General features: G+C 40.5%; 2 protein-coding genes across 3 annotated transcripts in view; one reads left to right on the top strand and one right to left on the bottom strand.

Moving 5' to 3' along the window:
• VIL1 (villin 1) overlaps positions 1 to 7579 on the top strand; it is a 22366-nt gene extending 14787 nt beyond the window's left edge. Inside the window, exons 17-19 of the mRNA XM_012802215.2 lie at positions 631 to 699; positions 1724 to 1864; positions 7059 to 7579. Of these exons, the coding sequence (XP_012657669.1) occupies positions 631 to 699; positions 1724 to 1864; positions 7059 to 7172 (324 nt within the window). The 3' untranslated portion in view covers positions 7173 to 7579. The remainder of the gene's footprint in view (positions 1 to 630; positions 700 to 1723; positions 1865 to 7058) is intronic.
• A 2575-nt stretch (positions 7580 to 10154) lies between these two features.
• Positions 10155 to 17105, bottom strand: part of USP37 (ubiquitin specific peptidase 37) — a 111087-nt gene continuing 104136 nt past the window's right edge. For both annotated transcript variants that reach the window (XM_012802259.2, XM_023510329.1), the window contains 3 exons: positions 13819 to 13888; positions 13385 to 13523; positions 10155 to 12887 (listed from right to left, as the gene is read on the bottom strand). In XM_012802259.2, coding sequence (XP_012657713.1) covers positions 12800 to 12887; positions 13385 to 13523; positions 13819 to 13888 — 297 coding nt within the window. In that variant the 3' untranslated portion in view covers positions 10155 to 12799. The remainder of the gene's footprint in view (positions 12888 to 13384; positions 13524 to 13818; positions 13889 to 17105) is intronic.

Genomic DNA, 17105 nt, shown 5'->3' with positions numbered 1-17105 from the left:
AAAAAAAAAAAAAAAGAAAACCTCTCTAGTTGATGGACTGACGGATTCAAACAAATGTCAGGGAAGCAAATCTAGATGCCAGCTCTTCTCACGTCAGCTTCAGTGTCCTACATCAATAACTCTGGTAGTTCTTTCCTCACCTTATGTCAGTGCTGGCTTCTCTCTCAACCTCATTCGTTCATTCAGCATAATGCCTGATGTGCCATGCTTAGTGACAAGCCCTGGGGATATGGGGATGGGGCTTCTCAGGGGGCCACGGTTCCTTCACTCCTCTGCAGCACTCTATGAGGAGCCCACCTGCTATCCAGCATCCACCATGTAGGCAAGGTTCTCAGTGATGCCTGCAGTTGCTTACACTGCCTCTGACGACAGGAAAAGATATTACTCTCCATCTCCTTGCCAGGCTGAGCAGGGACAAATAAACAACCTGCCCTACCCCTTCTGATCTGGTCCCTATCTTCACTATCCAACTTCCTTTTTCAGGGAACCCCTTCCAAGCTTCAGCCTGAATTTCCTTTCCTTTCCCACCACCGGGCTCCAGACCAGCCTTCTTTCCCCTCCTGAGGGAAAATGCCTTTTTGACCATTCTGCTAAGAGCCAGACTTAATCCGTTATTTACTTTACATGCAGAATGCCAAATCCTATGAAGACCTGAAGGCAGAGCTTGACAACTCTCGGGACTGGAGCCAGATCACTGCTGTGAGTGGGCCAGGGAGGCTGGGCCCTGTAGTGGCCAGCTGACAGATCTTTGGGAGCTAAGAGTGCTCCAGAGAAGCTGCCAGTGTCCTGTGGTTTCCTTCTCATTTCTCCCTACTTCTTATGGAAGTTCTTCTTGCTTTTTAACTCCAATAGCTCTAGCAGTTTTGTTTTCTCTATTTCCTAGTGAAATGGTTCCTACATTTTATCATGCATAGAAGTCTGGGTGATGGGGGAAACTGTATTGAAATGCAGATTACAAGGCCCCACCCATTCCCAAAGATTCTGGCTTGTGGACTTTGGATTAGCACCCAGGAATCTGCATGTTTTAAATAAAAGGCCCAGGTAATTTGATACTAGCCCACTTTTGAGAAATAATGATTTCTCTCCATGCTATTGCCCTTGGGATCCCTTCTCCAGGGAGAACAATTCCAACTCCTTTGATCTTTCAGTGAGTTGACAGAAATGTATTTAGCTTACAAACCTGGGATATGGGAATATGAAATCTCAGCCTTTACTTTGAGAAGTTCACAAGCTTACAGGGAAAACAAGACAGAGCTTACTCTGCAGAAATGTCTCCAGAACCTGACAGCAGTTTGACCAACACATTGGGGTAATCAACAGATGGCTTAGAGCCTAGTAGCACTTAATAAACCATTCTTGGTGGACTGACAGCACAGATTGTCAAGTAAATTTATGAATGACAGTTTCACAAAAGATAAGAAATAAAAGGTCATACATATCCAGAACTCTGGGGGAAGCCATAGAGAAGTTAGTAAGTCATTGGCAAAATAGTCATTTTGCACCAACTGACTTTGGTCCCATACAGACTACTAAGCTATTGTCTCTTGGGTCCTGCCCCGTGTGTTGTGTACTTATAAGTGTGTATGTATGGTGGGGAGGAGTAGGTCATGGGAGGCTCTTTGAAGGGGTTGCCCTAGAATCAATGTTGGCTTCAGAGAGAAAGACAGCCTGGGACATAGCCACACACACCAACTAAAGTAGGTAGTTTCCTTTTCTTCCCTAGGAGGTCATGAGCTCCAAAGTGGATGTGTTCAATGCTAACAGCAACCTCGATTCTGGGCCTCTGCCCATTTTCCCCCTGGAGCAGCTGGTGAACAAGCCTGTGGAGGAGCTCCCTGAAGGTGTGGACCCCAGCAGGAAGGAGGTGGGTCAGACTCTTGAAGGAGGACAAGGAAGATATGGCTTTTCCATTTGTTCATCAATCCTAGTTGACCCTCAGATTAGGCCGGGCAGGTGATTAGGTACTAGGGATGCTGTCCAAGACAGCCTGGATCCCACCTTCATGCCAGCTTATGGGGAGAGAGAGATCAGAGAAGCCCAATTACACTATCATTTAATTTCAGGGCTAACTACCAGAGAGGTGAAGCAGCACAGGGGCCAAGAAGAATATTACAAACAGAAGCCTGATCTAGTCAGAGATTTCCTTCTGAATGGTGAATAGGAATTAATGAGACAAAGTGAGTTATTCCTGGAGAAGGGACAGCAAATGTGAAGTCCAGAGGCAGGGAAGAAGCACACTGGGGTGAAGCTGCATGGTGGCCAGGGTGGCTGAGTGCTAAGGCTGGGGTGAGTTGGGCAGTGCCTTCTATCCCACATTGAAAGTCACATTGTCTATCATGAAAGCAAAGGGTAGCCATTATAGATGAAGCAGGAGAGTGACAGATTTACATTTTTAAAAGATCACGACAGCTGCTCAATGAAGAATAAACTAGAAGGTGGCAAGAGCAGCCATAGGGAGACCACTTAGGAAAGTATTGCTGCAGTCAGGCTGAGAGATGGGTGGGAACCTAGAACAGATTCCGGTAGAGGCAGGTAGAGGTAGAGAAGAGATGGCTGAGAGAAATATTTAGGAGGTGAAACCAACAACACTTGGTAATTACTGGATAGAGTGTAAGAGGAAAAAAAAGTGTCATTCTTTCAGATAGAAAATCCTGGGTCAGACTGAGGTTAGGGTCGGGGAGGGTGGGGCAATGATGAGTTTAGTGGTAGCTACATACCATACTTTGAGGCACCTGGAAGACATCCAGGTTGAGATACATGTTTGGTGGGCAGGCAATTCAGAGGAACACGAGGCAGAGATCTAACAAATCCAAGACTCATCAGCACATAGTCCATCTGGCAACTTCAGTGTAACGCCTGCATGGATCACTTGTGGAGAGGCAGAGCTTGTTAAAAACATCTTTCTTGGTCAGATGTGGTGGCTCATGCCTGTAATCCTAGCATCATTCTGGGAGGCTGAAGTGGGAGGATCACTTGACCTCAGAAGTTCAAGACTACTCTGAGTAAGAGTGAGATCTCATCTCTACTAAAAATAGAAAAACTAGCTGGGCATTGTGGTGGGCATCTGTAGTCCCAGATACTTGGGAAGCTAAAGCAGGAGGATCACTGGAACCTGAGAATTTGAGGTTTTTGTGAGTTAGGCTAATGCCAGGGCACTCTAGCCTGGGCAGCAGAGTGACTCTGTCTCAAAACAAAAACACAAAAAAATACACATCTAATATTCATTACCAAAATTGTGAAGATCCAAAGTAGACTTCAAATCTAGCTTAGGTATGTTGAGAGAGAAAATTTACTGTGTATAGTCATAAAGGAGTTTTACAATTGGATTAAGGAATCTGCAGAATCTTCCAAAACATCAAAGTCTGTTAAGGGTTTGGGGTTGATACATGTATAAGTGTATCATTCTCATAACATTTCTGTCCTGCCTTTTACCTTGGAGAGCACGTTCATGTATTCTCCTGGATTTTCCCACATGTAGGGTAGCTGGAAGGCTAGGGGACACCCGTGTTTTCACTGTAACATTGGGATGACCCCAGTGAGTGACAAGCTTAGCCCAGTCCCTAGTACATAGAAGGTACTCTGCAAATGAAAGCTGTTACTATCAGTGCCTGTTCTATATATGAGAGGGAAGTGACTTGCCTAATGTCACCTAACTAGTTACAAAGCCAGATCTTTTTGTTGTTGTTGTTTTGCAGTTTTTGGCTGGGGCTGGGTTTGAACCCGCCACCTCTGGTATATGGGGCTGGCTCATATACCTTGAACCACAGGCACTGTCCCACAAAGCCAGATCTTCTGAGTTCCACTATTAACATCATGTCATGTGGTATAAAGGAAGTATTTCCAAAGCAAAGGGTAGCCAATGCTATTGAACCAGAGGACTGACAGGAAGCTGAAATTGATTGCTAATTTTGAATGGAACAGACTCAGTGTCAAGACAGCCCCACCATGGTAGCAAAGAAGGCTTGATTCTGTTTAAAAAATCAGTTGTCTGTTGTTCATATTTTAACCATGAAGGTATTACACATTCTTTTGGAAGAGCTGAGAGTTCAATGCCAAGTGGGGAAAGGAGAGGTTTTCAGGCCTCTCTGGCTGCTCCGAAGGTGGAAGGTGAGCCAGTGACAAGAGTGGAGTGGTAGGTCTGGCTGCAGGCAGTTATAAGAGGGTAATCTAAGTGTTTGAGCACTAATGAGTAAGTAAACCACATGGAGGCGGATGTGGACATGGGAGAGGCTGGTAATTAGCTGGCAGGACCAAAGGGTTCAAGAACAGGACCAATGGCAAGATGCAAGTCCACTGGGATGGGCAGTCCTTGCTATCTATCCTGAGGGGTCAGAGTCCAGCAGTCTTGACAAAGTTGAATCGCAAGCCTGGCTGGACCTTAGAGGGCGCCACAGAGCCACTTGCAGAGACATAGGACACAATAGCCACAGTTGTGAGGAATCTGTGGGGAGGATGCTACAAAGACTTGGGGTATGGCAGCATCTCCCCACCCACTGATGCCCCAACTATTCATGTTTACACTCTTCTTCCAAAACAAGGCCTTCCACTGTCCTGCTGGGAGGAATGGGTAAGGTTCCTAGCATCCAGCTACCAGGAGGCTTGAGGACAAATACCTGAGAATAGCTTAGTGACAGTTTAGACAATTGGTTCATCAGACCCTCCTGTGCTTGATATCCACCTACAGCTGTTTCTCAAGCTGTTTAATTCAGGGCAACTGTATGTTAGTAGAGCAGCCTGTGTTAAAGGAAACCCACTGTTCTCACCTCTGCCCTATCCCTACCTCTTGGTGCTTGGGGGAGCAGAAATGAGTTAGGAGATGCTAACTTTATGGCAAACTTAAAATTGGAGCACTTAACTGAGGGGGCCTTGAGGGTATATGGTTTACCTTAAACAGTATCACTATCATATATATCATCTTGGAGCTGGGAACAAAGGTCTTTTCAGTCAGTACTTTCATCTTATGGCTGATACCCAAGACCTAGAATGGTAGTGATTCTCCGTTGTGATTTCCAAGTCAACAGTAAAAAGGTAAAATTATGCTACCTGATCTTCTAGATCATTCACAGGAGAAAAGCCAGTACAAGTAATTTATCAAAATATTTTGTGTTCTACTCAATTTTTGACTCCAAATTTGTTCCTTGGCTGTCCTAGCATCTCCCCTTAGAAAACTTTCCCTGTCGCTACCCTACCACAATCACTAAGCAAAACCTGCTGCTACAAAATACTCTGACTGATACATTCACAGTAGAATATCAAAGACTGATGCGGTTTAACATTGTATTTTAACCAGGAACAAACCTGTAAGCCAAGAGGGATAAAGCTATCTAAAATGATAAAATTCTAGTCAACTGCAGATGACTAGTATACCTGGCAGGTTTGGGAGGGAATGACAAGAAGCCTTTATATACAGTATGCCTGAAACCACTGAAAGGCGGCAGAGTTAGTGTGGTACAGTAGAGCATGTACTGAAATCAGATGACCTTGACTTTTGTGAAGTCTTTAGCTTCATTACCCAAAATGGGAATATTCAAATTTGCCTCAGTGTTAAGTGCTACAGCAGTATATGTTAAGTTAGATTGCTGTTTTGTTCTGTTCATTAGGGCCAGAGTGGGCCCTATGTCCCTTGCTGCCAGTCTACTAACTTACCCAAAGTAAATGGAGTCCAGGAGGGAGTTCCCTCCCAAGGGTGTTGGGGATTTTGCTAGAACAGCCATGTCCTACGATAGCAGTGATTTGAGCAGAAACCTATCTAGAGCTCACTGTCTTACTTTGTGGATCAGGTTTAGACTCACTGTTTAAGTGATGGCAGATGAACAATGTATTAAATAAATATATATATATATTTTAAGACAGAGTCTTACTTTGTCACCTTGGGTAGAGTGCTATGATATCACAGCTCACAGAAACCTCAAACTCTTGGGCTAAAGTGATTTTCTTGCCTCAGCCTCCTGAGTAGCTGACTATAGTAACCCAGCCATAACGCCTGGCTTTTTTCAGAGAGAAGGGGAGGTCTCTTGCTCAGGCTGGTCTCAACTCCTGAGCTTAAGCAATCCACCTGCCTTGGCTTCCCAGAGTGCTAGGATTACAGGTGTGAGCCAAATATCTTTTCAATACCGACCAAAATATCTTATCAATATCCTTTTATATGTAGTAGTATTTTCGTCATCATAAAAGCAAACACAAGTCAACCTTTAAGAAATGTTTTTTGGGGGTAGCGCCTATGGCTCAAAGGGGTAGGGAGCCGGCCCCATATGCCAGAGGTGGCGGGCTCAAACCTAGCCTCAGCCAGACTGTAAAAAAAAGAAAAAAAAAAATGTTTTTTGGGGTGGCACCTGTGGCTCAAAGGAGTAGGGCACCAGCCCCAAATACTGGAGGTGGTGGGTTCAAACCTGGCCCTGGTCAAAAACTGCAAAAAAAGAAAAATGTTTTTTGGGTCGGCGCCTGTACTCAGTGGTTAGGGTGCCGGCCACATGCACCAGGGTTGGTGGGTTTGCACCTGGCTTGGGCCTGCTAAACAACAATGACAACAACAACAACAAAAATAGCCAGGTGTTGTGGCAGACACCTGTACAGTCCAAGCTACTTGGGAGGCTGAGGCAAGAGAATTGTTTAAGCTCAAGAGTTTGAGGTTGCTGTGAGCTTGACACCCTGGCACTCTACCTAGGGCGACATAGACTCTTGTCGCAAAAAAAAAAAAAAGAGAGAGAAATGTTTTCCATTTTAAAAAGAAGAAAACTAAGCCCTAGAAAGAGCAGCAACACTTTGACCAAGCTAAGTCAAAGGTCCTAATTCTTATGTCAGGGCTAATGTGAATTTGACCCTGGTAGAAAGAAAAATTCAACTTACCATATTAACTGACCTGTTACGAATTCAGGAATCAAATCTCTGGAATCCTTAAATGCCACATGCACTCCTTCCTATCCGTTTTTGGGGTCTCCTGACATTGCTAGTTTTTGCTTACTTGCTTTATGACTACATGACACACCTATGAGACTCATTAGTGCAAATCCCAGAGAACATGACCTTTGCCCTCTGATCCCTTCCTTCTCCTCTTCTAGGATCATCTGTCCATTGAAGATTTCACTAAGGCCTTTGGAATGACTCCAGCTGCCTTTTCTGCCCTGCCTCGATGGAAACAACAAAACCTCAAGAAAGAAAAAGGATTATTTTGAGAAAGAAGAGCAGCTATGGTTGTGAAACAGTACCCTCCCCTACCTGGCTTGTGGCATTTTGTTTTATAACTGGTAGTAGACCTATGCCAATTTAAGTGAAATTTTACACTTGTACCTATGAACAGCAATCTTTGGCAATGCCATTTTTAATAACCTACCTATTCCTTCAGAAAGATACTTCCACAAGGAGTCTGCAGTCTCAATTTCAGCTGTCAATAAGGTGACTGGATTGTTTCTATCTTGAGGCGCTGCATCATTTTTAACCACTCTGTTCAACAGCTTTCCCTCCTTAGAAGAGCAGTCAGGCTTGACGCCTATGGCTCAAGCAGTTAGGGCGCCAGCCACATACACCAGAGCTGGCAGGTTTGAATCTAGCCTGGGCCTGCCAAACAATGACAACTACAAAAAAAAAAAAAAATAGCCAGGCATTGTTGTGGGCACCTGCAGTCCCAGCTATTTGGGAGGCTGAGGCAAGAGAATCGCTTAAGCCCAGAGTTTGAGGTTGCGGTGAACTCCGAGGGCGACATAGTGAGACTTTGCTATTCTTTGTCTCAAAAAATAAATAAATAAATAAATAACCACTCCATGGAACATAACAGTTCTGAGGCACCACTCCAGGTTTTTCTGTATCATGACTCATTCTTATCTATGGCAAGTGGGCTGAACCATTTTGCAGGTTTACATCTTTCCCAGTAATGGCTTTTCTTTTCCACATACTTTTCTCACCTCCTTATTCAGGTTGTAAAGTTAAAGGGCTGAAGGAAAATTAAATGGCCTAGGAGACTGCCCTCTTAGGTTTCACAATATTTTAAATAGTACCCATGAAAGCAGCACATCTACTGTGCCTAGGCTCAAGGTCTAAAGGCAAATGCTATTTCACGACCCACCCCTCCACCGCCCAATAATAAGGCAAAGGAAGAGCTTAGTAAAGGCCAATGCTAGGTTCACAATAAATTACTCTGAAGCCACTGGAAAGCTTCACAGGCTCCTTGGATGAAAATAACAGGAACCAGTGGTGATGACTATAGCCAACATTGGTTCACCATTCTTTGAAGATGTAACAGTGCTGCAAGGAAGTCCAAGTTCAAAACCAAAAGAAGGTGATTTGCACAACTTCAAACAACTGCTTACTAAATATGTCTGCAAGAATGTGTCCTCAGAAATAATAGTCAAACCAACAGAAGGTTAATAATGGCTTTAATTTCACACACACACAAAAAAACTCTATGCATAATTTAAAAAGGAAACAAAACAAGGAAAAATAAAAGATACAGAGGAATTCTGCTAAAACACAGATAAAAGTGCTGCTCCATGTAAAAAAACATAAGGAATCAGAATCAAAAGTCACTCTGAACACAAAATCACCTCACAAATAATGTGGTCACAGCTGCCAGCACACCTGGTAGTAGCTCAGTTAGGTAAAGTGTAGGAAGCTCACTTTTGTTTTCCTCTCCTTAAGCATAAAGAAACAACACTGACAACAGGCCAGAGAAGGCAGGGAAAGAAAGAAAAGCTCAGAGGGATGGAAACCTGGGAACAATAGGCGTGCACACCCACATGTGGTCTCACTCTTTATATAGGTCCACTCTGTTTTTGAAGCAAACCAGTTCAACTGATTGCTTTTCTTTGTTCTGGCATTTGACCTGACAAATTTGGATCCTAATCCAGACCCTCATCCATTCTATTCGTATGCCAGTGGACATACCCGTAAGAGAATCTCTGTACTTTAAGTCCAATGTTACTAAACATCAAATGCTATATTCACACTGGCATACTTTTTAATAAAAACTTCAAAACCATCAGATATATAACAGGCATAGAAAGGTAACAATTTGTTATTTGTATATAAATAGGATACAAGGAAAAGAGACTGCCTGAAGTCTAGTAACAAAAGCATGCCATAAGGTAGTCAATGACTGATGAAACATAACAAAGTAATTCTGCCACAAAACTCTTAAGGTCTAACAAACTATAGTTTTCCAATAAAATATATATTATTTTCAGATGTTAATAAGACATATCAATAGAGACAAAATTAGAATCTTGAAGTAATGCAGTAGAAAGATGTTAGAGGCATTATTCAGCGATGAGCAAAATGGGGAGAAAAAGGACATTTTATTGGAACACTTATGTGACTTGCATCTGGTGCTGGGTCGATAATTTTCTGGGAAAAAAAAAAAATCCGTATATCCAAGAGCCACGTCCTTGTAAATCTAGCTCTGTTTCCCTAATTTAAAACAAAAGACCACCTCTGAGGGTTGATTAAATCAAACAGAGCCACAAAAATAAAAAGTTGGATAATAATCTACTGCAATTATTTCATAGGACAGAGAAGGATAATATTTGTTTTAATATAACATCTTTTCAGTAGATCACAAGAGAGTTTACAAACTACCTGTTTTTGTCTTTAGGTTTTTCCAGATAATTTTCATTATATAACTATTTCTGTAGCTGTACATGTAGTTAACAACCATAATTGCAGTATGCAAGAGTTAAAAAATTCATGGATTACTTTACTGAGGTTTTACATTTTAAAGCCTCTCTTTGAGAATTTTACACTTGTTCAAGGAAAGAAAAAAATGTATAGTCTAATATTTGCCTTTCAAAGTAAACTAAGTGATCTGTAAGAACTACTGCATACTTAAAACGTAAACACATTTACATTTGTTGTACTTATTACTGAGCCATTTAAGTTAGGGCTAGAATTAAGAGACCATAGCAAGTAAACAAATAGCTTTTGGAATCAAAATATAAGTAGAAGACTAATTCATGAATTTGCTGCTGCTTCTATCCTGATGAGACAAAACTTATGAGTGTGCACACACATATAAACATATTCCTGCAAAATACAGTCTACTTTCTCACAGGCTGAAATTATAGTCATGACTACTAAGAGGATAATAGCATCTAGTCATATGCAACCTTCCAACTCTGCATACTTTTAGGGGATAAAAATGAGTTTGAAATTTAGTTTTGTTTTTTCCCTTTCAAAAAATTTCAAATAAGATCAAAAGGTTGTATCTAGAACTAATGACTATAAAGTTCCAATTCAATGTCATTCAAAGTAATGTAACCATACATTTGGTATTTTCAATAGGAAGGTTAATTAGGTACCATGCAAACTGCCTGGAACAGAAGCACTCTGTCTCTCAATCTAACTTGTCCCTTCCTGGCCTCAACAGGCTAACGGGTCCATCCCCCAGTTCTGAGCAAACTGATCACACTGTGCAAAAAAACAATATATTATCTATTTATAATTTTTAAATATATATAACCAGCTCAAAAAACCCCCAACATACCCCATCAACACTGTCCAGCTGAAATCTCCATTTGTAGTCAAAAGAGTAAAGGAAAGGAGTAAAGGAAAAGGCTGACAAGGCCACAACAAAGGACAAGTATCAAGTGAAATTCAAGTCCCAAACTTTTAAGTATGTGAGCAATGAGATAATTCATGTACTCTAGTAACCTATCTTAAACTAGCAAGTCCTGCTTAAGACATGAAAATCAAACCAGATTTCTAAGCCAAGTGTATTTCTAAATGATACATGTGTGCAAGCTATGAAAACAATTCAAATAAGGCTGCTTCTAGGCTTAATGGCATTATTTCAATTCTTCTCTGTGTCTTAATGCAGCCCTCACTTCAAACTGTTCCTGATAATTTTTATCAGTGCTTCTAGAAGCTCTCAAATGCACAGATAGGTTAAGATAAATGATAACTAGCCAAAAATTTTGATCATCGCGTCACTCATTTATGAGAAAACCAGTTATTTTCAAGCAAAACCAAACCAAACCAAATGAGGCTCTCGGTAGAAATAAAACAAAACTTTTAAAAGCTAGTTTTGAAAACAAGCATTTTCCTCTGCACTAAACTACTCCTGCATATCCTACCACTGTACCACTTTGAAACATTTACTACGATACAGTATACACACAGATGATAGGAAGCAAAGCATTTATCAATAGTTAATCAAAAGTGCTGAGGCCATTTACAATTTGAAGATTCAAAATTTTAGAAGAGTTAACTATGTTAGAACACATCCAAGTTTCAAGGAGTAGAGCTGGAGCTCTCTTAAGGCAATCTTCCAGAAAAGATGTTGTATCTTCTGTGATGATGGGTTTTTAAAACATTTCTTCCTCCTAAATACCTGATGTGGTTTTTGTCTGAAAAGCAATCCCCCTTGTTTACAATAAAAGCAAAGAAAAAACATAGAAGAAAACTAATGAAAGTTTCATTTTGCTATACTAAACTCTGTGCAATCCTACTGATATCTGGGCTCACAAAATTATTTTGTGGATAGAATTCCACCTTCAAACTCATTCTTTATATGGTTTCATAAGCTGCTTTAACCAAGTTGGTTATGTCAGCTAACTGACTAAGGTAGCACTTGATGTTGCATCCTCACTCAGCCTCGACTCAGAGCACCTAAAAAGATAAATATATTATGCACCTTTGTTATCTGTTTATTCTTGAGATAATCTAAACCAATCACATTTTAATTCGCACCTATTTTAAGGGCAAAGTCGGACAGCAAATGATTAAATACTCAACCTTTATCCTATAGCTCAAGTACTTAATTTCACACTAGTGGTAGGGCTTTGAGCTTTAGTGGTCCAGAAATCCAGCTTTAAAACAAGAATGCCTCTCTTGGCCTATGTTAGACAGAGATGCTTATATTCTTCCTTATCCCTAAGTAGTCCTGCTGGGAAGTCCCAGTTGAAGAAATATTATGTTTCTACCTTTTAAAGTTTGGGTTACAATCCATTAGGATAATACCGCTCCATGGAAGAATGATACAGAAGAAAATAAAAGATTCTATCTTCATCTCCATCATAACATAATGATACATGATAAACATTCTGTGTGAAGAAATTTCTTTAGAGAAAACACAAAGTGTACAATGAATATCAAATATGGGACCATACACATTCCAAAGCACCAACAATCCATTTCTTGGAACTGCATGTAAACGGCAAAGATATTATGAACTCATGAAATTAAAAAAAAAAAAAAAAAGGCTCCTCAAGTCAGGTGACAGCAATGGCCCTCTCATGCAAGGAGAACAAACTGTCATTAGTGTAACATGGAGAGCTGGCTTTCCAGTGAACTTTACTAGTAAGAAACCACACATGAAAGGTTATAGACTTGAGTGAAACTCAAGAAACTCCAGAAACATAAAAGCTAAAAGCCAAAGGATAGGTATATCTTCACACTTTTCCCAGGTGAACGGATTCTTTGACACCTTCATTTTTTCTCCAAACTGCTGTGCTATTAATTATGAGCATAGTCTTGTGGTTCATCTTAACTCTTTAAGGCTCCATTCATCCCGTGCATGTGTATGTACATATATATTTATATATTTACAACATGTATTTCTAAGACAAAAGAAGTGCCACTCTTGTAGGAGAGAAAAGAGGATAATCAGCTACAGATGTGAGACCAAGGTTTCCATAAAATAGTACGGAGCATTCTGCATAACTCCAATTTTTGTCTTTTGGTTTGGCCCTGAGCTGTTTGTTGCTCCCGCATCATGTAGAATTCCAAATTCTCCTTGGGCAGAGGAAAGGTGAGGTGGGCGGCAGTTAAGAGAGAATACGCAGTGCACACTGCCATCCCAGGAGTTTCTTCCTCACGAGGCCTGCCGGGTAGTCTTCCCTGCTTCCATGCTAAATGCCTGAGAATTCTTTTCTGTTTCCAGGAGCTCATCAAAGATCTCTCTTAAAATTAAACAAAAAACATCCCCCCCCCAGAAATTTAGTGAGTAGAATCAAAGGGTAAACAGAAGAAAAAACAACAGAAAATAGATCCTCATAAAGCCTGCACAATCCCATTTGGTGCCTACACTTTATTAAATAAGCAGCTCACTTATCCAACCACTATCTTAACCCCCCTGGGTGCTAGTTTTTGAGGGGAGGGGACTGGCAATAGTTAGCTTTAATGAAAATGCTATGTAGTTCCCATTCATCCATATAAATCAGATCTTCTATTTGCTAAAACTGGTAGACGAAAAGGCTTGTGGAAGGAAAGCTTCTACAAGTATAAAACAAACTGTCTTGGTTCTGTACCTAGATACATACTACTGTGTGATGAGTAATTAATGCTGAGTTAAGAGACAAAATACTCTGGATTTATAAGGAATAGGTTGTCTTCAAAGGAAAGAGAAAAGAATTCAAGTGACTTTTAACCCATTATTTTGAATCTGGTAGTTTCTTACTTGTGCATATAAAAGAAGATGTAACCACTCCGATCTCGATCACTTTGCACAGCAGCCTCTTGGATTTTAGATACCTCCAGGTCATTGTAAGTAAACCACGCCTGCTTCTTAATATCATACACATCACTAATGTAATGACCTGCAACAAATAAAATTAAAAAATTGAGTTTTAAAAAACATAACTGAATGTTTCTCAGGAACAAGAAGTTGGAGAAAGAAACAGCTACCACATCCATCTTACTCACAACAATGTTTCTAAAAACACATACAGAGAATTAGGAAGGAATATACTATAACTGGGATACCCTTTTGAAAAATACATTTTGCTCAGAGAATTTAGGTCATTTATGAATAGAGAAATAAAAACAGTTACATCTATTTATACAATTCATATTGACGGTGATAAAAATGCTGAAAACATGATGTCCATTTACCTGAAGAAGAAGTGCTACCAATGTGACTAACAACACTGATGAGCCGATAGGAATGAGGAAGATTTCCTGTCTGGAAAACAGAAGTGGGCATAACTTTTAACTCTTTAACTGAATAAAAGCGAAACACTGAATTTACATTTACTATCAAAGTTGACATGGCTAAGCTTCAGTGTGTGGTGTAGTGATATTCAATTAAAAAAAAAAATCTAGTGGTTGTAATGTTGATAACCCTCTGACCTAAGAATTCCACTCCCACTAAGTTTATTTAACCTAAGGAAATAATTCAAAGGAAGAAAAGAGAATATATATTGAATTATAGACTATACCATTATCTACTGAAAAGTTACTGGTTAAGTGGTGTATCAATTAAACGCAATATTATTCAATTACATATTAAAGGATGTGGATCAGCAACATATTAACTTGTTTTTCAAACACACATTAAAGCACATAATAACTATAGCTCTATAAAAATAGTTAACACGTATTAGACAACAGAATGAAAAATGAAAAAGAGTCCCTCACCCAGTGGGGTGTTAAACACCTTCACAATGTGCACATTAGGGTGAGATCCTGCCTCATGCCTTCTCTCCTTTTGCCATACATCCTCTCCCCTCTCACTTCCCTCTATCCCCGAACTGGATTATATTAGGGTTTTATTGTTCTTATGAATATGTAATCGTTTATATATTGATTTCATACTAGTATGAAATATACTGGATATTTATTGTTCCATTCTTGTGATACTTTACTAAGAACATATTTCAATTCCATCCAGTAAATGTAAAAGGTATCACTTAGATTGCTTCCATAATTTGGCAACTCAATTAAGAGTTGAGCCCCATGGGCGGCACCTGTGGCTCAGTGAGTAGGGCACCAGCCCCATATACCAAGGGTAATGGGTTTGAACCTGGCCCTGGCCAAACTGCAACAAAAAAATAGCCAGGCATTGTGGCGGGAGCCTGTAAGAGAATTGCCTAAGCCCAGGAGTTGGAAGTTGCTGTGAGCTGTGATGCCACACACTCTATCGAGGGCAATAAAGTAAGATTCTGTCTCTTAAAAAAAAAGAAAAAAAAGAATTGAGTCACATTAACACTCTATTGCAAATGTGTTGGTGGTATAAAATGATTTTTGTTCTTCTGGGTAGTTAGTAATGGGATTGCAGGGCCAAATGGAAGGTCTACTTTTAGATTTTTGAGGATTTTCTATACTTCGCTCCAAAAAGGCTGTATTAGTTTACAATCTCAGTGTGTATTAGTGTTCCCTTCTCTCTATATCTACTCCAGTATCTGGTGTTTTGGGCTTTGTGATGTGGGCTAATCTTTCTCCATATTCACTCCAGCATCTGGTGTTTTGGGCTTTGTGATGTGGGCTAATCTTGCTGGGGTTATGCAATATCTTAAGAGTGTTTTTTTTTTTTTTTAAATTTTTATTTTTTGAGACAAAGAGTTTTATTTTGTCACCCTTGGTAGAATGCCATGGCATCACAGCTCATAGCAACCTCAAACTCTTGGGCTTAAGTGATTCTCTTGCCACAGTCTACCAAGTAGCTGGGACTACACGTGTCCGCCACAACACCAGGCTCTTTTTTTTGTTGTTGCAGTTGTCACTGTTGTTTTAGCTGGCCCGGGCCCGGTTCAAATTTGCCAGCCTTGGTGTATGTGGCTGGTGCCGTAACCATTGTGCTACAGGGGCTGATCCCTTAGAGTGGTTTTGATTTGCATTTCTCTGATTAAAGATGATGAGCATTTTTTCATGTGTTTGTTGGCCATTTGTCATCCTCGGAGAAGTTTCTGTTAAAATCTCTTGCCCACTTATAGAGAGGGTTGTTTGCTCTTTTATTGTTTGAGTTCTCTGTAGATTCTAGTTATCAGGCCCTTGTCAGATTCATAACATGCAAAAATCTTCTCCCATTCTGAAGGCTGTCTGTTTGTTTTGTTTGTGGTACTCTTAGCTGTGCAAAGCTTTTTAGCTTGATCAAGTCCTACTTATTTTTGGTGTTGCTATAATTGATGGGGGTCTGTGTGTGTCTTCCTCATAAAGTTTTTTCCAGGCCAGTATCTTCAAGTGTTTTCTAGATCTCTTCTAGATTTTTTTTTTTGAGACAGAGACTCAAACTGTCACCCTGGGTAGGGTGCTATGGCATCACAGCTCACAGCAACCTCTAACTCCTGGGCTCAAGTGATTCTCCTGCCTCCGGCTCCCAAGTAGCTGGGACTATAGGCACCCACCACAACACCTGGCTATTTTTTGGTTGCAGCTATCATTGTTGTTTGGTGGGTCCTGCCAGCTCAGGTGTATGTGGCTGGCGCCTTAGCCGCTTGAGCCACAGGCACCGAGCCTCTTCTAAAATTTTTATTGTTTCATGTCTTAAATTTAAATCTTTTATCTAATAAGAATTAATTATTGTCAATGGTGAGAGGTGTGGGTCCAGTTTCAGTCTTCTCTTCTAACCAGTTCTCTCAACACCATTTTTTTTTTTAATTGAATCATACCTGTGTACATTAATACTATCATGGGGTACAGTGTGCTGTTTTTATATACAATTTGAAATATTTTCATCAAACTGGTTAATATAGCCTTCATGTCATTTTCTTATTGTGTTTAGATATTTATAGTCTACATTTAGAAAGATTCACATGTACCTTTATAAGATGAACCATAGGCAAGATCCCACCAATCACCCTCCCTCCACCCATCCTCCCCCCCCTTTCCCCTTTCCCCACATTCTTGGGCTATAATTTGTTAGATATATTCCCAAGTATTTCATCTTCTTTGGTGCTACTGTAAAAGGTATAGAGTCTTTGAATTTGTTCTTGGCTTGATAATTGGTGGCGTATATGAAGGCTACTGATTTGTGGGTATTGACTTTGTATTTTGAGCGTCTGCTATATTCCTTGATCACTTCTAAGAGCTTTGTAGTTGAGCCCCTGGAGTTTTCCATGTATAAGATCATGTCATCTAGAAAGAGGGAGAGTTTGATCTCCTCTGCCCCCATCTGTATTCCTTTGATCTCCTTCTCTTGCATAAAGTAAAATTTTGGAAAGGAATATAGTAATATGGGCTTGGTTTCCATAGCACAAGGGTTATGGCATCAGTCACATACACCAAGGCTGGCGGGTTCAAACCCAGCCCTGGCCAGCTAAACAACAATGACAACTGCAACCAAAAAATAGCTGGGCGTTGTGGCACGTACCTGTGGTCCCAGCTACTTGGGAGGCTGAGGCAAGAGAATCGCTTAAGCCCAAGAGTTTGAGGTTGCTGTGAGCTGTGATGCTATAGCACTC

Source organism: Otolemur garnettii, unplaced genomic scaffold, assembly GCF_000181295.1.
Source record: "Otolemur garnettii isolate 467f Iridium unplaced genomic scaffold, OtoGar3 scaffold00013, whole genome shotgun sequence".
Lineage (NCBI taxonomy): Eukaryota > Metazoa > Chordata > Mammalia > Primates > Galagidae > Otolemur > Otolemur garnettii.
This window is presented reverse-complemented; position numbering and strand designations above follow the sequence as displayed.